At 33.6% G+C, this 21,316-nt stretch overlaps 3 protein-coding genes, 1 long non-coding RNA gene and 1 other non-coding gene across 11 annotated transcripts; 3 read left to right on the top strand and 2 right to left on the bottom strand.

The window, feature by feature from the left end:
- Window positions 1-1,344: 1,344 nt before the first annotated feature.
- Window positions 1,345-3,559, bottom strand: LOC111434263. Of its 4 annotated transcripts, none has more exons than XR_002708915.1 (3): window positions 2,590-2,940; window positions 2,416-2,499; window positions 1,345-1,691 (listed from the first exon to the last, which is right to left on the bottom strand). It is a non-coding gene; the product is annotated as an uncharacterized LOC111434263 (long non-coding RNA). The 4 variants fall into 4 exon arrangements; XR_002708913.1 differs by lacking the exon at window positions 1,345-1,691 and adding an exon at window positions 1,707-1,929; XR_002708914.1 differs by lacking the exon at window positions 1,345-1,691 and adding an exon at window positions 3,487-3,559 and having other exon boundaries at window positions 2,334-2,499; window positions 2,590-2,629.
- Window positions 3,560-7,524: 3,965 nt separating this feature from the next.
- TRNAG-UCC lies at window positions 7,525-7,596 on the top strand. The gene has a single exon. It is a non-coding gene; the product is annotated as a tRNA-Gly (tRNA).
- A 517-nt stretch (window positions 7,597-8,113) lies between these two features.
- On the top strand, window positions 8,114-11,757 carry LOC111434098 (ras-related protein RABA1c-like). Of its 2 annotated transcripts, XM_023071397.1 has the most exons (3): window positions 8,114-8,267; window positions 8,301-8,547; window positions 11,127-11,757. In XM_023071397.1, exons 2-3 carry the CDS (start codon window positions 8,327-8,329, stop codon window positions 11,563-11,565), a joined length of 660 nt encoding a protein of 219 aa, XP_022927165.1. In that variant the 5' UTR covers window positions 8,114-8,267; window positions 8,301-8,326; the 3' UTR covers window positions 11,566-11,757. The 2 variants fall into 2 exon arrangements, with proteins under 2 accessions (XP_022927165.1, XP_022927164.1); XM_023071396.1 differs by having other exon boundaries at window positions 8,114-8,547.
- A 639-nt stretch (window positions 11,758-12,396) lies between these two features.
- LOC111434096 (probable WRKY transcription factor 65) lies at window positions 12,397-13,542 on the bottom strand. 3 transcript variants are annotated; one of them, XM_023071395.1, is made up of 3 exons: window positions 13,291-13,542; window positions 13,116-13,220; window positions 12,397-13,003 (listed from the first exon to the last, which is right to left on the bottom strand). In XM_023071395.1, exons 1-3 carry the CDS (start codon window positions 13,434-13,436, stop codon window positions 12,478-12,480), a joined length of 777 nt encoding a protein of 258 aa, XP_022927163.1. In that variant the 5' UTR covers window positions 13,437-13,542; the 3' UTR covers window positions 12,397-12,477. The 3 variants fall into 3 exon arrangements, with proteins under 3 accessions (XP_022927163.1, XP_022927162.1, XP_022927161.1); XM_023071394.1 differs by having other exon boundaries at window positions 12,397-12,991; window positions 13,077-13,220; XM_023071393.1 differs by having other exon boundaries at window positions 13,077-13,220.
- A 6,119-nt stretch (window positions 13,543-19,661) lies between these two features.
- Window positions 19,662-20,366, top strand: LOC111434058. Its single transcript, XM_023071351.1, has one exon. It carries the CDS (start codon window positions 19,662-19,664, stop codon window positions 20,364-20,366), a length of 705 nt encoding a protein of 234 aa, XP_022927119.1.
- The last annotated feature ends 950 nt before the right edge of the window (window positions 20,367-21,316 follow it).

Consider the following 21,316-nt stretch of genomic DNA (forward strand, 5'->3'; position numbering starts at 1 on the left):
TTATTAACCCATTTTCAAAAGTATTGTTTTTTTTTCCTATGAAAACAAAAAAACAATGCTTTTTAGGATTACTTCCTAGACGGTAATTAATTATTAGTATTCTTTTCAATAATTACTTTCAAAATATTCATTTTTTTAATTTTAGTTAATCAAACATTATGTTCGAACATAATTTTTAAATACTATAATTTTAATAATACAGCATAACTTTTAACATTTAAATTTTTTTTAATTTCTTTGCAAGAGATATTAATATATAAAAAGTGGGACAGAGAATTTTAGTTTAATTTAGCAAAAGAAGAGAAAAATCAAATTAAATGGATATTTGTAGCGGAATATTCAAAATGGTGGAATATTTAAGAGATTTATTTTTTCCATTCCACCAGCCAATTAAAAATATCCACGTTTCAGATTCTAAATCTGCCACGTAGCCTGGTGGCAAAATTAATAGGCCGACAAGTTGCGTACCGATTCGATAATTTCCAGCCATTAAAAGACCGCCACGTGGTAACAAATGTCAGCGTGTAAGGTCTAAAGTCAAAGACTTTGCTAGCTGACGTCAGATAGCGATTTTTCCAATTAAGAAAAAAAGAAAACCCATCGGGACGGGTGCTTTTGACCCGACTCAATTAAATAATGCTGTCGCCGTGGACTTTTTTATTGCGTTATTTGGTTTAATTAATGACGTGTCATGATTATATTGGACTGTCGTTTACGTAAAGCATCACCGCATCTGTGCCCGTTTGGTGGATAGCCAACCAGTTGAGTCCATCTTCCAAACCTACCCTTCCTTAATTTCGGAAATTAGCTGTCATAAAGAAAAATATGAATAATATAATTAAAACTTTTAAATTAATGATTATATTGATTTATGAAACTTTATGATTTAATTAATTTTAATTGTAATATATAGTTTCTTGGAAATTCATTCATCGTGAGGCTAAGAAAATAAAATGGAAGTGGTATAAAAATGTCTCTAAAAATTAGGTAGGGACAATAAAAAATAAATTTGTGTGCTTTGGAATCCGAGAATTATAATTAAAAAATATTTTAAATCTTTGACTAACTAAAAATGAAAATTAATAAAAATTTTATTTTTATGTTTTTAAATATATTTTTAATAGCAGATTCAGAAATTCAATGCAAATTTTAAAAATAGTCTGAGTGTGGTTAACCATATATAATAGGAGATTAGTTACGGTGGTTGAAAAAATTTATCAATCTAACTCGAATCAAAAAAGGTTGGGTTGAGTTAGACAAACGAGTTTTAAAAATAAAAACATTTGGTTCAACTTGAATTGAATCAATTCGACTATATTCAACTGTATCTCATTCTTTCTCGCCAACCAAAGCTCTAAATTTTCATGATACAAGGGGTGGGCTAGGTTGTCATCTTTAATCGGATGGGTCGGACCAAAGAACCAACCAACCCAAAGATATTGACTCTAAAGTACCTTTAACCCGACCCAATCTAACATGTACATATTTCTAATTGTCAAGGCAAACACAGATCAACTGATTAAGATATATGTGTACGTTTAAATTTCTACCCAAGAACATAAAAAAAAATATATATATATATATATATACTTTTTTGAAAGGTATGGATTTCCCAGAATTCAAAGGGAGAGATTCAGCTTGATTTTCATCGCTTTTAAGTCTTCACCATTCCAAACTGACCGACCACGGACCTGTAAAGATGTGGCTGCAATCTTACTACCCTTGTGTTCATATTCTAAGACGACAGCAAAAGGAGGTTGGGACCCTACTTTCAACATTTTTCTATTAACTCCACTTCACGTCAGGGACTGTGATATGAAGAATTTAAAATGTTCCACTCTTCATATGTTCATATTGGTCGATTTTGATGACTCTGGTAAAGTTCATCTTGGATTGCCTCAGTTTGATTGATATTCATCTAGATTACGTCTGATATGGGAGGAAGATTTGTAAGAACTTAGTTAGGAACTTTTAAAACGCGTCTAGTAGGGAGAGGTTTTCACAAGAAATGTTTCGTTACCCTTGGGGGCTCAACATCCTCGTTGGCACACCCACGGTACCTAACTCTGATGCCATTTGTAATAGCCCAAGCCCACCGCTAGCAGATATTGTCCGCTTTAGTCCATTACGTATCAAAACGCGTTTGGTAAGGAGAGGTTTCCACATCTTTATAAAGAATGTTTTGTTCCCCTCTCCAACCGACGTGGGATCCTACGTTAAGAATTCGTTACTTCAACGAAACTGAATCATTTGTAGATCATATCAGATCCTGTTTTGTAGATGAGATAAGTTGTGTTTGACATTTTCAGAACGCAAAGCTTGTACAAAAGATGACTTAAAGGATAAGAGTTGTGTATGGAAAAGCATAAAGGAATATGGAGTACGAACCAAAACTCTAATCTTTGTGTTCATTACCTTGGGGACTTAGCTGGAAGACACTTTCCTTAGCAGACAAGCCTTATCAATGAACCTCATCTTTGTGTTCTCACTTTTGAAGAGCTGCAAAAAGAGACAAAATACATTCATTCATGTGGCTGTCCCGAAAAAACATAGGAACTCAATAAATTTGAGCTAAGTTTTATCAAATACGTGATGTGTTACATCGTGTCGAGTCGCTACGACGAGTTTCCTGCCCAGAAAGATCTTCAATCCAGACTTATAGACAACATTCAAAGTAAATTGTTGATAAGATGAAAATCAACTACACAGTTAGTCCCCTACAGTAGATTGTTGATATGATGAGAGCATTGTCTCCACGGTTGGGTTGCATAAAGAATTTCATAAAGTTATTCAATACTTTCATAGCAGTAAAACAAGGAATATGAGAATTTCGATAAATTGGCTCTGCCAATGAAAGTAACAAGCACCGCAAAATAGTAGCAAGAAAGCAAACAGTTCATAAAGTAAACCATGATTAGACATGACAATAATCTAACAAATGGTAAAGGTTCAATCCTATAAGATTCCGCGTCTCCTCCCAACCAACGTGGGATCTCACAATTTATCTCCCTCGAGGTCCAGCATCCTCGCTGACACTCGTTTCCTTCTCCAATCGATGTAGGACCCCCAAATCCAAGGGGCCTAGCGACCTTGTTGGCACACCGCCTCGTGTCCACCCCTTCAGAGCTCAACCTCTTTACTGTCACATTGCCCACATCTAACAGATATTGTCCTCTTCGGGCTTCCCCTCAAGGTATCCTCAAGGTTTCTAAAATGCATATGCTATAGGTTTCCACGCCCTTATAAAGAATGTTTCGTTCTACTCCCAACCGATATTGGATCTCACTTGAATAAAAGAATTGTAACCTCAAAATACATACAAACAATGGCAGCTCCCCATTGAAATTCCAAAGGGATGGAATAAAAGAGAACCCATCATTTAAAATACACAATGCTTAGAAAGAACTTCATCCTGGATCAAACAGTAAGAAAAAACAGTGACAAAGATGAGAATGAAAGGACATGAGAGAGTAGATGATTGAATACCCATTTGGGGCACTGAAGTATAACATCCATCGGCCTCCATCGCATGCACCCACAAACCCTTATTACCAAAAAAGGGACATTTCTGAGGACAATGCCACAATCTGTATGTTTTTGGTGTGGGCTTATGAGGATCACAAAATTCCATTCCAAATTGCCCAAGCCCATATGGTTCATGTTGGACTTTCTCACTAATCAAGCCAGCAGGTCAGCAAAATACACTCAAGTTGGACCCATGAATCTTAAATTACAAATGTTTTTCCTTTTTGCTTTGTTTTGTTGGGTGGTTTGATGATATTGTTTTGTCCATTTAAAAAAGGTGGACAGGTGGAGGCATGAAGTGACAAGTAAGCCACCTCTTTACATTAATCTTTAGTGTTCTAAATGCTTTGTAGGGCTCATGGGATGGTTTTAATGGAGCCTTTTTTCTTTTTTATTCCCACACAAAAAAGAGCTAAATCAATTCAATTTTGATTTTATGCCAAAGCTTTGACATTTTTTTAAAATAATATTAATTAATTAGGATAGATAAAGACGCTACCTTTTTAAACTTTATCATATTTAATGAGTATGTTCTTATATCACTTACCTACTTCGGGTAAACTCTATAAGATTACGAAGATTATAGATAGTGACTTCTAATTCTTTTAAGTCTTTCTTAATCATCTTATTCTGAAGATCACTCTCATTCGGATGTGTTCTCGATTCATTCATGTATCTCTCATTTATTCGAGTGTCATAATTTATTCCTAATTTAATACATTGTGTTACGAGTATAAATAAAAATAAAAATGGTGCACTAATTTTCTTTATTTAACGATAATAATAATTATATCCACTCAAAGCGCTTTTAGTGTTTCTTTCGTTTTATTTTTGCACTTTTCCATAGAAAACACTTGAAATTAATGGATTTTTCTTTTTTCCTTTTTTTTTTTTAATTAATGGATATATCTTCATAATTGGAATGGAGTTAATACAATCATATGATGTGACAAGTTTTTTTGTTTGATTAAATAAATTATTTTGTGAATTTTCCATTATTTGTTCAATAATATGGATCCAAAAAAAAAAAAATTAATCTATAATTTTATTACCTAAATATTGAATTTGAATAAATATATTTAATAACTTCTTCCTTACATATATATGGTAATATTCTTTTAAAAAATTATTACATTTTGTGATTGATTTGGCATTTTGTTTGTTTTGGATGGGTTGAGTGTTTTTTTATTTGGATTTATGGAATTTTTTTATTTTATCAAATAAAATTAGGGTGATTTATAACTAATTTGAAATATTCTAAAAAAACCAAGGAAAAATGTTTAATATAAATATTAAGTTAAAATAAAAGTTTAATCCTTCCCTTTTAAAGTGTCTAGAATCTTCCATATTAAATTTTAAAAATTTATTTATTTATTAGCATTTAAAATTTTAAGTACAATTCAATCCAACCTAAACCTAACTCTCTGCTTTTTGAATTGGACGGAGTTGTCAAGTTATTCTTTTTAAAATTATTAAAAAAAAAATTATAATTATTCACGCCACATATTACATCAATAACTAAAATCTCTCATTTAAATATCGAACATTTAGAAGTTATAATGCATCACTAGCATCAATTACAAATGTTAAATATTTTAATCTTTTTAAGATTTGGGATAGAGTTGAGCTCGATTGCAGCCCTATTTTCTGAGTTGTTTTGATTGATCTAACTAAAAATTTGATATTTAAAAAAATCAACCCAACCCTAGGATTAATCGAGGTAGGATTGGATATTTCGAGTTGATAATATTATTGGGTCGTACAAATACCCCTACATAAAATTGAAAATTTAAAGACTTATTAAATACCAAACAAGTTCAAAAACCAAATAGATCTCAAAGTTATTAAATGAAACGAACACTCTATCTCAACGTTATTACACAGATATGATCAAAGAGTACAAAATATTGGTAGAGAAGTGAATATGGTGTGTTATTGACGCAATTTTAATTGCTTTATGCCTACAATTTATGCCTACTACTACGTTGAAATTAAAGGATGAGAATTTTTTAGCTTTATTTTTTTATTCTCATTTTTATTATTTTATGAAATTATTTTTTTAAAGAGAAATTAAATTATTCCCTTAAAGTTAACCCTATTTCTAATTCATTGATATTTCCAATATTAGTAATTAATAATTAATAGTAATAATCTTTATTCCAAATTATCTTTAGCAACATATTGTTATTATTATTTTTTATTCTGATTCTCTAATTTTCATTATACAATGGGGCCTTAAAAAGGAGGTTATTTTAAATAATAAATTTATTTTCTTTTTGAAGAATGAGTTTACACCGTAAAAATATTGAAATAATGAACTCGTAATTAAACAAACCAAGAGATTAAGAGTTTAATAATAATTAATAATGATAGGGACAAAATTAAATTAGGAAGAGCTGAAAAGGAATTACACTTAACAATTTCTCCTAATTTATGTACACCGATAAACCTGAGAATCAAATTTGAAAAGAAAGAGAGAGAAAGAGATGATTACTGGGAAGCTGTTAATGGCCGACACCGGGGCTGGGGACGGAGCGGAGGATTCGATTGCTGTAATAATAATGCGGGGGATGGGCGGGGATGAGGCGGCGACCACGGAGGAAGTCCTGCGCGGGGAGACCCGCGTGGGTTTTATCGCTGGGAGCAGACGGCGGCGTGCAGCCTTTTGGGAGAGCGGCGAAGAAGAGCCGGTTGATGTTGAGGCCTCTGGATTGGGAAGATGGTGAAATGGAGGATAGAAGAAGAAGAAGAAGAAGAAGGGGGAGTAAAGATTTGTTGGTGGAGACAGCCATGAGAGAGAGAGAGAGAGAGTAGAAAATGGAATAAGAAAATGTGGATTTGAGGAATGGGGGCGTGTACATATAAACAAGTTAAAGGTTCAATTAAATAGTTGATCATAATGTTAGACATGATATAATGACGATCATAAGATGGGAATTAAATCGGGATTGGGGGGACATTGATTTAATTAAGGGAGGTAGAAGATGGATTTGGGATCCAACGAGGCAAAAGAGGCGATGTATGGAGGATGTGGAAAAAGAAGGAAGGTTCCAAAAGCGAATAGTATGGGGATTGGGGAAGTCAAAAGACAGCGGATATTTGATTTTCTGTGCCATTAAATGCTCATCCTTAGACGGTGCAACAATGCCGCGTGTTCGCCATGGCTTCCGCCTTTGCCCCTTAGCCGCCCACTGCCAACTTTAAAGTCCAATGGACGGGCTTTAAGTCTAAGATCAAACGTATGAAATTGTTGTACGTATCTTTGATTTTATTTATTCATATTTTCTTCATCTGTCACAATCCCATGCATATAACGTTTCTAAATGTTTAACATAAAAGACAAAAAAAATATATTGAAGTTAGCAAAATACTTTATAATTAACATTCTTTTTAAAATATTCTATTTTATCTCTAAATTGTTCTCTTTTTATTTATTTGTTTATTTAATTCAATTAAGCTGGTGACTAGTTTTAATGGTAAAATACACCAAAATGTATAAACATCTATTGTTGTCCTTACCTTTTGTATTCTGTATTCTATGTACGGAAGATATTCGATATTTTCTGTCTCATATGGTTAATTATAAGGGAACCTAATGAATTTATTAATAAATAACACATCTTCATTGGTACGAGACATTTTCGATAAATTAAAAGTAAAACTATGAAAACTTATATTCAAATTAAAGATTATCATACTATTATAAAAGGTTATGGTTCCAACATTTTATACATTCCTGTATTAGTGAGACAAAATTATAAAGTTCGATTAATTTAGAATTTTTCTTATGAAATCAAAATAATCATTATTCTTGAATTTTAATAGATTATTTCATTTTACTACAAAAATATAAAATTTAGATTAAATTATTTACGGTTTAAACATTATACTCTGTATTTATAAATATTTTATAAATAGGAAATGGATATATCCGACATTTTTCCCAAAATAAAAACATTATTATTTATTTTGATATCTTGTAGAAAACCGACAGTTGTAGCGTTTGTAGTCCAACGGTTAGGATAATTGCCTTCCAAGCAATAGACCCGGGTTCGACTCCCGGCAAACGCAATCTCATTTTCCATTTTTGCTGAATTTGGTTTTCTTATCCTAATTCTGAATTCTTTTAACCGAAAACTTACCTAAAATGAAAAAAGTATGGAATTGTTATAACTTAATATTTTATTTAGTGATAGAAATGTGTTTTTGCATTGCTGTGTTCCGACCTATTATATTTTTTAAAATTAAAAAAAAGTATAAAATTGTTATAACTTAATATTTTATTTATTTTTGCAGCTGATATTTAGATTATTTAAAGTTAAATTTCATTTAACAATTTACTAAAAAAAAGAAAAAAAGAAAAAAAAACCATAATTTAAACCAAACTTGAAATAAGATTCGGAAGTGTCACACTTTTTCCCTCCCATAAATAAATAAGCTTCCATGATTTAAAATGACGAAAATGTCCTTCTTTAACCAGTTCGAATAGCGAGTAGAGTTTGGGCATTGGCGTCAATTCAACAGCCTTCTAGAACCAAAAAAAAGAAGACCAATTTCAATTCCAAAATTTGAAAAAGAGACGTGTTCTCCTCCTCCTCTTTGGAGTCCAGCCCAGCACAGGCCAACCCGCGGTCTCTCCCATTTCCAATTCACAATCTCAAGAGTATCGAGAAAGGACCCCCAAAAAGCGAGCACGCAGAGATCTAGCCATTCCCCGTTCCTCTTCCCTTACTCCAACCAAACTTCTTCTTCTTCTTCTTCTTCTTCTTCTTCTTCTTCTTCTTCAGAAGGGGGCACTGTGATGGCCGGCTACAGAGCTGAAGATGACTACGACTACCTCTTTAAGGTGGTTCTGATTGGAGATTCCGGCGTGGGCAAGTCCAATTTGCTCTCCAGGTTCACCAAAAACGAGTTCAGCCTCGAGTCCAAGTCCACCATTGGGGTTGAGTTTGCTACTCGCAGCTTGAATGTCGATAGCAAGGTCATCAAGGCCCAGATTTGGGATACTGCTGGCCAGGAAAGGTTCCAAATAGTTTCTCTTCCTTACCTCTCCCCTTTTCAAGATCTGGGTATTTCTTATTTTTGCTTAGGTTTTATGGTGCTTGGTATTTTGAGCTATATGGTTGTTGACGAATGGCCAATGGAATTTTTGGGTGATGCTTCTTTTAGATGATTTTACTGATGGAATTCTCTGTATTAGCTTCACTTGAATGTGAGGTTTATGATGGGTTATATCATAAATCTCTTTACCATCCACTAAATTAGAGTTTTGGATATTAGAACCGCGGAGGGTAGTTTACAAATTAAGTGGATCTGAACAGGGCTGCTTAGAGTTGTTTGTGTGGTTACACCTTAAATACATCGACGTACAAGAATGATTAGAATTCCTTAATGCTGTAGGAAATTTTTTTTTAGAGAACTTAGGCATTGCATCCCACAGACTCCAAGAACTGTTGCAATGTCTGAATGTTGTCTCTTACTTCAATTTTCTTCAAAAAATAAGGAATTAGGCTGTTAATTCTGTTTGGTGGGTAATCATTATTAGAAATGACTTCAAGGAATGCGACATGTTCAACAACAATTGTTATTAGATTAGGTAGTTTCCCGAGTCTGGGCCTTGAGAAAGAAGGATTACGTAGTTCCATTAAAAATTCCAGAGCATTTGTTCTTTTGTTTCTACATTGGAAATAATGAGACCCCATAGTACTAGACTTAAAATCTTTGATATCTCGACCCAAACATAAACTTGTGTGCTTTCTCAGTCATTACTGCTGCTGAGTTTAGTACTCTGCCATGGTTTCTCCGAATCATGGGCATAGGAATGGACATTCACGTGTTATAGACTTTTAGTACATCTCAACCATAGATGCTTTTGAGGTATGGGATCAAACCATGATAGCCCCCATTCACGATCCCTTTTATATGCATATTTGTCTTTGGCTTTTCATTTCAGTACTACAGAATGCAAGTTCAAGCAGTCCAGACCCCTTATGTTGAGACATATACATTCTTGGTTCTTAGTTTTTTGATTGCATAACCCTATACGGATCTACTACTCCTCTGCCTTTCTCTTCATATATTAGCTCAGAATGATGGTGTCTATATGTTTGCGTCCGTGAACTGACACCTTATCCCCCACCCTTCGTATTCTTCCTCTTTCTCTCAACTTTATGAATCCTGGAGTCTTGGGTAACAATGCCATTAGCGTTTTATCAGGATTAGTATTTGATTTCTCAAAATTGAATATATTTGCAATCTCCCTTTTCATTTTCACAAGTTTCATTAACATTGTGTCCACGTCCTGTGCATGCTTTTCATTATCAAGTATTGATTCTACCTCTAGAGAGAGCTACAAATCATCCCTCTGAATAGTATAAATGAAATTGCAAATGGGGACACTCTTTTCTTTTGAATAATGGACACAGGAATTAAACTTGGTAAACAAAAAGAACGTTTAATTCCCTGGGTAGACTAGGATTTTCACAGTTCGGTAGATACGAGTATGAGTCTATCTTTGTGTAACGGCCTAAGTTGTTCTCTTTCAGCTTTTTCTTCTTGGCTTTCCCTCAAGGTTTTAAAACGCGTCTACTAAGGAGAGGTTCTCACACCCTTGTAAAGAATGCTTTGTTCCTCTCTCTCCAACCGATGTGGGATCTCACAATCCACCCCTTTGGGACCCAACATTCTCACTAGCACTCGTTCCCCTCTCCAATTGACGTGGGATCTCACAATCCACCCTCCTTCAAGCCCAGCGTCCTTGGTGGCACACTGCTCGGTGTCCACCCCTCTTTGGGGCTCAACATTCTCGCTGGCACACCACCTGGTGTCTAGCTGATACCACTAGTAATGTCTCAAGCTCACCGCTAGCAAATATTGTCCTCTTTAGACTTTTCTTTTTAGGCTTCCCCTCAAGATTTTAAAATATGTCTGCTAGATAGAGGTTTTGAGACCATATAGTAAACCCTAAACCCTAAACCCTATCCTTATAAAGAATGCCTTGTTCCTCTTTCCAACCGATGTGGGATCTCACAATCCACCCCTTTGGGACCCACCATTCTCGCTAGCACTCGTTCCCCTCTCCAATTGACGTGGGATCTCACAATCCACCCTCCTTCAAGCCCAGCGTCCTTGGTGGCACACTGCTTGGTGTCCACCCCTCTTTGGGGCTCAACATCCTCGCTGGCACACCACCTAGTGTCTAGCTGATACCATTAGTAATGTCTCAAGCTCACCGCTAGCAAATATTGTCCTCTTTAGACTTTTCTTTTTAGGCTTCCCCTCAAGATTTTAAAATATGTATGCTAGATAGAGGTTTTGAGACCCTTATATAGTATCTCTTTCATTTTCTGTGGTAGCAATGGAGAGAGAGTTATATTCTAAACATGATTTATTTGGTGATTCAATGCTTTAGCTGATCATCGGTGAGGTTTGGTTTGATGTTGCATTAATTAGGCGGTCAACGTGCTATTTCATCCTCGATGAATCATAAAGTTTTTTAATGTGCTCAGGTTTAAGTCTTGTTTACGATAGTCTTCAAGTCAATCACACACACTCCTGCCTAACTCTTTCTACGGACTGACCATCTCTTTTCGGGTTCGTAGGTATCGTGCAATAACCAGTGCTTACTATCGAGGCGCAGTAGGTGCACTGCTTGTCTACGATGTCACACGACATTCCACTTTTGAAAACGTCGAGAGGTGGTTAAGGGAGTTGCGAGACCATACAGATCCTAACATTGTCGTCATGCTTGTTGGTAACAAGTCAGACCTCCGACACCTAGTGGCAGTATCAACAGAGGACGGAAAATCTTTTGCTGAGAAGGAGTCTCTCTATTTCATGGAAACTTCAGCACTGGAAGCAACCAATGTCGAAAACTCATTCGCCGAAGTCCTTACACAAATCTATCACATTGTAAGCAAGAAGTCCATGGAGGCTGGCGATGGCGCTGCTGCTGCTGCCACAGTTCCTTCAAAAGGAGATAAAATCGACGTCGGTAAGGACGTATCCGCTGTAAAGAAGGCTGGCTGCTGTTCGAGTTAGGCTCTTGATTTGCATTCTTTTCGATGCGGCTGATTCGATATTGCTGCATCCTTATGCGCACCATAGTTGAGTAGCAATTCTTCAGAGATGTCTTGAATAGGATATTGATATTGCCTGGATTTTATTTACTTTCCAATATATTATGGTCTTCAAATTTTAAGTTTGATCTCACCGAGAGAGCTATTGATTTCATTTAGGTGTTTGTTGATTCTTATTCGATTTAAAAATGAAAAATTAATAATTGTATTAATTTAAACTATAACATAAAATTTAAGGGTAGAAAGGCATTTTTATCAACCTAATAAAATAATAATAATATGGAAGAATTTACATTATTATAATATAAGGAATGACGTTATTATAATATTAATTTCTGACGTGTAATTTATTAAGTATATTACGTATTGGGGAAAAAAAAACCCTTTGTTTATAGGTTACGTAGAGACGAAAACAAAAGGTCAAAAAAGAAAATAAAAAATTAATGGAGAGATTTGAATAAATAAAATATATTATCTTTTCAAATCTCTTTTGTTTATTACATAATTGAATAAAATTTTATTTATTTGTGTAATCCCTAAGCATGTAGAGGTATTTATTTATGGAGCTCTAATCAGGTGGGGCTGATCTTATTTTAATGTAACGATTTAAGATTAAAATTGTTAATGCATTATTTTGAAAAACTTTAATCAGTGATTAATTAAAATGTTCCACACGAATTATAATCGCGATTAAAATGGTAATTTTAAGTTGGGATGAAATGAAACAAGAATTTAATTTTGTTAATATAAAAGTTTTAGAAAAAAAAAATAATAATTTAAAAAGAAAAGAAGAGAAGGAAGAAACTTTCCCGGCATTAATGGCGGACGATGCTCCTAGAAGTATACAAACAAAGAGAAGGCCGCGCCGGACATCTCAAGTGGTGGCTCCGCACCAAGGAGTGATCCGCCGCTGGCTTGTAGCCGGTTGTTCATCGACTGGTAATTCTGGGCCTCCGCCGTGTCGGAACACGACAGAGCACTCCGGCAACTCCCCGAGATCCGCAAAGAGAGAGTCGTCCACGTCATCATCCCCCATCGGAAAAGGCATTGCCACGTCACTGGAAATCGAATCTCCCACTCCGCTGGATGATCTCCCCGAGAAAATGGAGCTTTCGAGCACTGTGGACGACGTGGTTTCCATTTCCCCAAACCAGCTGAACTGGTCCTCTAACGACTCCACAAATTTCTCTTCCGCCTCCGGTTCTGGATGAACCGGAACCGTCTCTGGCGAAGTGGGTTTCACGGCGGCGGCTTGGTGGTGATTGTTGTTTCTGGAAACCGGACCGGAATGGTTATGCTCGCAGGAATAAGTAATGAGCAACATGGTCGGATCAAGCCGGTTCCTCTCTACTTGCTTCCTCGCCGGACATCCCTTGGAGCTACTACACCTATAATACGCCCTACAAAATTAAACCCAAATCCAATCAAAACCCATTAATTTCATTCCAATCAAGCTTTAATAAAATAGATAACCTGGGATAAGGGGAGCCCTTGATGGGCTTTTGGCCGTACTTTCTCCAGGCCCAAGAATCAGAGGGTGGAGTCGTAGAACCAGAGGAATTCCTTGGGCCGTCGCCATTAATCCGCACCGACACCACTTTCTTCTTCATCCCTCTTCTACACACCATCAAATTTTTAAAAAAATAAATACACAAAAAACAAAATCAATCTGAATTCACCAACTGACCTGCCCTTCTTGGCGGCGGTGGAATTAGGAGGCAGAGGAGGAGGAGGAGGAGGAGGAGAATCAGGGGCTGCCTTGAATTCGTCGCTATCTTCTAAGAGATCAACAGAATAGAATTGGTGGTTATTGTTGAAGGTAACATCATCCATATTACTATATATGGCCGGCCGCCGTAGATGGGTGGTTGTTTTTTAAGGCTGTCGGAAAAGTTTGTATCAGAGGGCTTTGAAACAGAGGAAGAAGAAGAATAAAGGGGCAATTTAATGTGGGATTTGTTTAAAAAATTAATTTTTGGGAGGTTTAAATTAAAATATTAAAAAAATGGGGTAAAGAGTTGACAAAAATATTAATTGGGGGACGTGCGGCTACTACTCTCTTTAATAACTATCTAATCTCTCACAATTTGGTGATATTAAATCCATAATTTGTCGCTGTTGATTGTGACATGGTGAACAAATTTGTGTATTTTTTACTTCCAATTTTAATAAATGAAATATAACCAAATTAACAAATGGGATGTAACAATGTTTTGAATAATAATAAAGCTTGGAAGAAAGTTAATATTAGAAGTAAACTATAATTTAAGCCACATTCAATTTAATTAACTATCCTAGAGAAGACCCAGCCCAAGTTAGGTATTTAAATAAACACTTAAATGTATATGGATTATAGTTCATAATTAATTACAATTATCTTAATTAATCAGTTGGATGGATCACATGCTCTTGGCTACAATCAAGAATCTTTTCCCATTGCTATAAATCTCACTTCTAATCTTATTTATGCCTAATTAATAAGCTTTAAATAGGCTACAATTAGCATAAAAAATTATATAAAATTAATATATACTTTTGAGATATTTTAAAACCATCACGAAAAATGACGGTCGCATTCAATAATTTCTTTACGATCATCCGGTTTAAATCAAAATGGTATATTTCATTTTTGGTTTAATCGAGTGAAAGTTGTTAATGAATTTATTAAAAATTGTAAAAAAAATGTATATCATTAAATTATTTTTATTAACATCAAATTGATCATTTTACAAAATAAATGATGAAATTGAGATTGGTGTAGAAAATTAGGTTATCTTAATTACTGATGCATGTATAATTTTTAAAATATATATATAATTTATATTATTGGTGAAAGTGAGAGAAAACCAGAAAAATTAATTTAGATATTAGAAATTGATGGCTTCACGAAGGAAGCAATAAACACTAATCGTATTAATTAATTACGTGATTAAACTAAGTCTGTTTTCGATTCCCTTATTTTAATTTTTAAAAAATATAAAACTTATTTGGTTTCTTTTTCCCACTTTCTCATGTATCCATCCTTCTTCATTTCTTTATTTTTTTCTTTATTTTTTTTTTCAGAATTAACTAATAAAATTATATTATGTTAATTGATTTATAAACTTCAAAAAATAACAAATAATTCATGAATTCATTAACATAAAATTAAAAATTTTAAAATTTAAGGTTTACATTTATTATGATGTTTTTTAACTTACCGGTTTTTTAAAATTTTATGATGTTTTATATCTAAAATTTGATAAAGGTTAAATATAACTTATAGTGTAAGGTTGCATGGGACATTTAAGATGATGTATAAAGTAAAAGAAAAAAAAGTCAAACTATTATGTCTTTTTGTCCATGTTTAACAGATAAAAGTCAAATATTTAAATCTCAAAATGTATATTAATATTATATTTATGTTTTTCTATAATGTATGTAATTCAAAATGTATCTTACATTTGTATTGAGATCGATAAATAGGCATTATTCATTGAATAAGTCGATACAAAGAGAAAAAATATTAGAAAAAAATCGAAATGCTGCAGCATGTCATTTTTTGGAAAGTGGAGTCCAAATAAATAAATCATTTCTATTGGTAAGAGCCATTTTAGGGAATTAAAAAAAAAATCAAAAGAATTTATATTCAAAATGGACAATATCATATCACTCATCCACCATAGCCACTAACCCATCTTAGGGTAAAAAAATACACTAAAATTTACCAGCCCATTCTATATATATATATATATAGATAGATCTCCTTTTGAAATGGCATTTAATGAAGGTACCATGGGCAAAGGCGTCGCCGCCGCAGCCGGCGGAGGGGGAGAAGGTGGGGTGTGATCTGTTTGGATGGTCAAAGGAGATTTTTCCTGCAATTCTGCTGCGACAGTTTGGCTTCCTAAGCAACAAGGTATGTGGGTTTTTCTTTTTTTGCTTTGGTCAAAATTGACTTTTCAAAAAAGGATAAAAAAAATAAAAAAAATAATCATATTTGATGGAACTGATTGCTGAGATAACCCCATGGAATTGACAAAGGTTAAACAAAATAGAGTGAAATTAAAGTATAGAAGATTAGTTGTGTTTTTTAAGGATGAGTTTGATATGATGGTCCACAGCATATGATCTGTGTTTCCAATTGTTATGTTTTGTACAACAATACAACACTCTTGAGTTCTATTACAATGGCGGTGAACTGCATCTAAAAGGGATTCTGCACGCATATAATTTTAATACAATGCTTAAGGGCTGTCACGGTCATGTTTGTCCTATGCGTGTCGTTTGTGGTCGCATGTTAGATGTCATGGTCATGCTTGTCTAAGCGTGTTGTCCATGACCACATGTTTGTTCCAAATCCTTTTTGCTTACTTTCATGTTAGATAGGTCTTTACTATTATTGTTCTGTCAATATCAACTTCTGTCACCAAAATCATGAATATACTTGTCAGGACTAAAATGTCTTGCTCATATTTTCTAAAGTATTTCTCTTAAATGTGACCTTAGGCTCGAGCATACATCGATATTATCTGTGAGATCCAAATTTCATACGACTGACTTGTTTGTTGGGTTAGAATATGTCGCACGATCATTGTCTTACTTTACTGCAATAATGTAGTGTGATTGTGATTGTGACAAGAGGCCTACTTTTAATTGAGGTTTGCCACAAACAACTTTTTCCCACTTTTATACATATTTTAAAAAATAATAATAGTTTGAAAGATATTTTAAATAGATTTTTCATTTTAATTTCTATTAAAAGTTTAAAACATTTTAATAAATCCAATAATATTTAGTAAATACAATATTAACTTAATTTTTCAATATTATAATTTAGTCTTTAAAAAATTTATTTATTTACCAAGTAAGAAAATATATATATATATATAAAATGAGGTGAGACGGAAATTTGTGTGAGATCACGTGTGGAGACAATGAAGGAAAATATAATACTCCTCCCTCATTCTATTTAGCTAACAGAAAAAAAATCTCTCTCCATTCCCTCACTCACCTCTCATTCAAACTAGAATTTCTCGCGGGTTAAAGAGATAACTTTAGCTTCAAAAGAATACCACTTTTTTACTTCAAGTCTCCATCTTAACAGAAGAAGAAGAAAAAAAAATATATATATGTCCAGTTTGGGAATAAGATCCATGGGAATCTCATCCCCCAAGCAGCAGCATTATACTTGTATATTTCCCTTGAGAGGGGGAGTATTGTACTGGGAATATGCTGGTCTCTCTGCTATAAAACATCGGCAATGCCCAGCTTCTTCACTCAACAAAGTGCATGCAGATGAAGATGAATATGCCGGCTCTGCATTGGATGGATTGCCGGGCAACTACTCCATTGGCAGTCGCCCATTCAGCCTCTCTTTTCATCACCTTACTGCCAAAGGAGATTTGCCCGGCGATGCTCCCATGCAACCAAACTAAACCCTACAGCCCTCTTGCTTGCCTGTAAACATTAATAGAAAGGGTTAGTGTTCTTTCTATTCATTTTTTTTTTTGTTTTTTTGTGAGTCGCACCTTAGTTAATTTAATGGAAGATCATGGATATCTTTATGGGTATGATGCCTTTTGGGAAGCTAAAAAACCATGAAAGCTTATGCTCAAAGTGGACAATATCAAACTATTGTGGAGAGTCGCGATTCCTAACATGGTATCAGAACCATGACCCTAAACTTAGCCATGAAATAAAACCCTCAAATATCGAACAAAGAATTGTGAGTCTCGAAGGTTTAGTCAAAAGTGACTAAAGTGTCAGAACAAATGGTGTACTTTGTTCAAGGACTCTAAGAAAAGAGTCAAGCCTCGATTAAGAGGAGGCTATTCGAGAGCTCCATAAGCCTCATGGGAGGCTTATAATGTACTTTGTTCGAGGGGATGATTGTTGAAGATTATTGGGTGAGTCCCACAATGGTTAATTTAGTGGAAGATCGTGGGTATCTTTATTGGTACGAGGCTTCTGGGAAAGCCCAAAGTAAAGCCACGAGAGCTTATGCTCAAAATAGACAATATCATACCATTGTAGAGAGTCGTGATTCCTAACAAGCATTACATAATTCACTGTTCTTGGAAGGGTCGGTGTTGTTTGTGATATATTTAATCAAATTTCTGAATGAAAAACGTGGGAAACATTAAGGGTTCAAATTAAATTAACCCTTGCTTTTTCCTTATTAAGCACGTAATCAATGACGTAATTTTAATAAAACATTACCTTAATTACCTTTTTTCATTATCATTTTTTAAAATACCGACAAACTTAAAACAGGAATTTGTTTGTTTAATAAATACACACCAAATTAACCAAAGTCATGCCTTTGGATTTATTTGACGCACGTGCTTATTTCTGTTTTTTTTTTTTTACCATTTCTGTTAGAAACATAGTTTTATTACTCATTAAATGCTATTAGTTTTTTTTTTATATAAATTAAGTTACCAAGCTTTAAAATTCTATAATTCACTACTTTATATTTTATAATTTCATACATGATTAAAAATTAAAAATCTTAATTAAATTAATAGATATAATATTAAATATTATATCTAATCTAATTTTATATTTATTAGGAGAGGAATAAATTAAAGATTTATTAGAGATAATTAAAATAATGAAACTCGCTGCCCATATGATTCAACTGTCGGACACGTCAAGTTGACTCCTCGGAATCTCCGAGTTTATTCTGAAACGCGTGTCCGAATATTCCTTTTTAAAAGGACGGAATTACTGTAATGCCCCTTCCGTTTGGATATGGTAAATTGGTTGCCTTCATGGATTGACCTTATCTGGTCAAACAGCCGAGTTGACCTCTATTATTTAATTTTCAATTATTATTTAACCTCAACAATCAGCCATTGGTTTGTTTTAAAAATTACAGGTTCATGCAATTCCAACACGCTTTTTGTCTTTGTTTTCAAATTCTCCTCCCCGGTTCACATCCAAATAAATCCCACGTTATTGTTATTGTTACAAAAATTTTAATTTTAATTTTATTTTATTTAACAGTGACAATAATTTGACTATTGACTTATAAGAACAGGGTGAGAAATTTAAGGAAATTATATAAAAATACATGCGGTAAAATTTTGAGTAACTAATTAGCTTAGTTTGATGGCTTAAAAAGAATTATTATTATTATTATTAATTGTTGTTGTTGGGTTATGTTAGAGTAAAAAGAAAGGATTTTTATAGGAGAAATTTAGTTACTGCATCCAATCAGTGATTCAATCATTCATTATGATTGCCATGATATGCATGGTTTAATTTTATACCCACCACACACACACAATCATTCTTTTTTATGGTGGGTGTTGGTCTTTGCTTTTTAAGTCATTTTTAAGCAATATTCCATCTCTTTCGTAATTTATATACACATATTATTAATCCATTTTCTTATAGAGAATAATTTATATCTTCGTTGGCACACCTCCCGATGTTTGGCTCTAATATTATTTGTATCAGTCCAAGCTCACCGCTAGTAGATATTACTGTCAGCCTCACGGTTTTAAAATGCGTCTACTTGGTAGAGGTTTTCACACAATTATAAGGAGTGTTTCATTCCCCTCCCCAACCGATGTGGGATCTCACAAATTATATATTAACAATATAACATCGTGTTTTAAAATCGTTTTCTCAAATCTCTTAGCTCTCCGTTTCCTTTTTTTTTTTTTTTTTTTTTTTTTTTTTTTTTTTTTTTTTTTTTTTTTTTTTTTTTTTTTTTTTTTTTTTTTTTTTGGTTGAGACTTGTGTATACGTCAACACAATCGCTTTGTAAAATCTCAAAAAATGCGATTATGACGCCTGCATGTAAAATTTATTTATCTTAATCTTTAGTAAGAAAAGATTTAAATTCTACCCAAAAAAAATGAAACACTTTTTATATAAAAGACAAAACTACACCTCAAACAAGCAAATATCATTTTTAATTCGTAAATTATTGAACAATTCAAGGGCAATTTTGTAATAATTCAATGTTTTGGACTCATTACACGCATATATAAAATGAACATTAGTTTGTGAAAACCAACCACAAAACACAAACAGAACAGAGATATCTGTTTTGCGCCGCCATTGATGGACGTTGAGCAAGTTCTCGATCTCTTCGATTCATTGTGGTTCGAGCGTGAAATCTTCAACAAACACCCCTTTCCAACAAACCCCCAAAACCCACGACCCGAAAATCAAGATCGCGACCCATTAAAAAACTCGCCGCCAGAGGAACCTTTCGTCCCTCGGATTTGCCCGAGGTCCATAAGCGAAGATTTAAGCTCTAAATTAACCTTTATGTCAGATTCCAGTTCACCCGATTCAGTTCTCTTCTCTCCAAAGCTTCAAACGATTCTTTCGAGCAAAGAAATCGCCGGGGAAGAGCCGCCGGAGAAGAGCCGGAGAGTAGTAATTAGGCAGAAAAGAAAACAGAGGAGGAGAATTGGAGGGAGAAGCATAAGGGGGTCGGAAAGTAGAAGCCTCTCGGAGCTGGAATTTGAGGAGGTAAAAGGGTTTATGGATTTGGGATTCGTGTTCTCGGAAGGGGATAAAAGCTCTAGCTTGGCGTGGATAGTTCCGGGATTGAACAGGCTGGGGAAAAGGGATGAAGAAGAAGAAGAGTTGGGAGGGGGAATTTCGAGGCCTTATCTTTCGGAAGCTTGGGCGGCGATGGAGGAAGAGGAGGAATTGAAGAAGGCATTGGTGATGAAATGGAGGCTTCCTGCAAATGAGATTGATATGAAAGATAATCTCAAATGGTGGGCTCATGCTGTTGCTTCTACTGTTAGATGACACTGCTCTCATTCATAGTTCTTCTCCTCTTTCTATTTTTTTTTTTTGGGTGTTCTTAAAGTTTTGTTCTAATCTCTTAAGTTTTGGATTCCAAGCCAATTTGTATATATTTGTTGGAAATTATTACTCATTTTTCTTATTTTTTGAAGGGTTTTTTTTTCTACCTTACCGACTCAAAATCTAAAAATTTATAAACTCTAATAGAACGGATCCCACGTCATAGGGAGGAACAACACTGTGTGAAAATGTACCCAGAACAAGCTCAAAAAATACATTTGAAGTTGAAGCCAAACAAAAATTCAAAAAATACAATTTAATAACATGGATTTCAAATTTTCATTATAATTTTTGTGGTTAATTTTAACATTTTGGGATAATGTGGATTATATTAAAATATATTATAAAGAAGTGTACTTTGTTAAAGATTAGAGAAGGAAAAAAAAAAAAAAAAACTAAAAACATATATTTAATATAAAATAAATTATATGGACACATAATTTGACATGCACATAAAATATTATATAAAATATCTATTTAATCTCTAAAATTTTTTAAAATTAGAAGCTTTCAAAAATTTTAAAATTTATAAATTTAGTGTTGCATGAAAATTAAACATAAAATTCAAATTTATTATAAATAGATGGTAATTTTACAAATTGAATTTATTATGAATAAATTAAATAATTTTATAAATTTAAATATGTAAAGAAATAATTAAATAAACAAATTAAAAGTTAATTAATTTATTAAACATTTAAAAAAAATAGAAAATTAAAATCTTATTTGTAATTTTAATACAGATTTTTTAATTTTATTTCATTTTTTTAATTCAACCATTTATAAAGATAAAGATTGAATATGGACATTTATTTAAGAATAGTAATAGGCATCTTTGTACTAAATTATGCTAACTAATATATGAATTTTGGACCAAATCAAGCTTTGAAAAA

This window comes from Cucurbita moschata, unplaced genomic scaffold, assembly GCF_002738365.1.
Source record: "Cucurbita moschata cultivar Rifu unplaced genomic scaffold, Cmos_1.0 Cmo_Scf00044, whole genome shotgun sequence".
Classification (NCBI taxonomy): Eukaryota; Viridiplantae; Streptophyta; class Magnoliopsida; order Cucurbitales; family Cucurbitaceae; genus Cucurbita; species Cucurbita moschata.

Coding starts and splice junctions, on each gene's coding strand:
- LOC111434058 (XM_023071351.1), top strand. CDS start 19,662: ATGGACGTTGAGCAAGTTCTCGATCTCTTCGATTCATTGTGGTTCGAG.
- LOC111434098 (XM_023071396.1), top strand. CDS start 8,327: ATGGCCGGCTACAGAGCTGAAGATGACTACGACTACCTCTTTAAGGTG. Junction 8,548..11,126: donor GATACTGCTGGCCAGGAAAG/GTTCCAAATAGT, acceptor TCGGGTTCGTAG/GTATCGTGCAATAACCAGTG.
- LOC111434096 (XM_023071393.1), bottom strand. CDS start 13,436: ATGGATGATGTTACCTTCAACAATAACCACCAATTCTATTCTGTTGAT. Junction 13,221..13,290: donor ACCGCCGCCAAGAAGGGCAG/GTCAGTTGGTGA, acceptor GATGGTGTGTAG/AAGAGGGATGAAGAAGAAAG. Junction 13,004..13,076: donor AAGGGCTCCCCTTATCCCAG/GTTATCTATTTT, acceptor TTAATTTTGTAG/GGCGTATTATAGGTGTAGTA.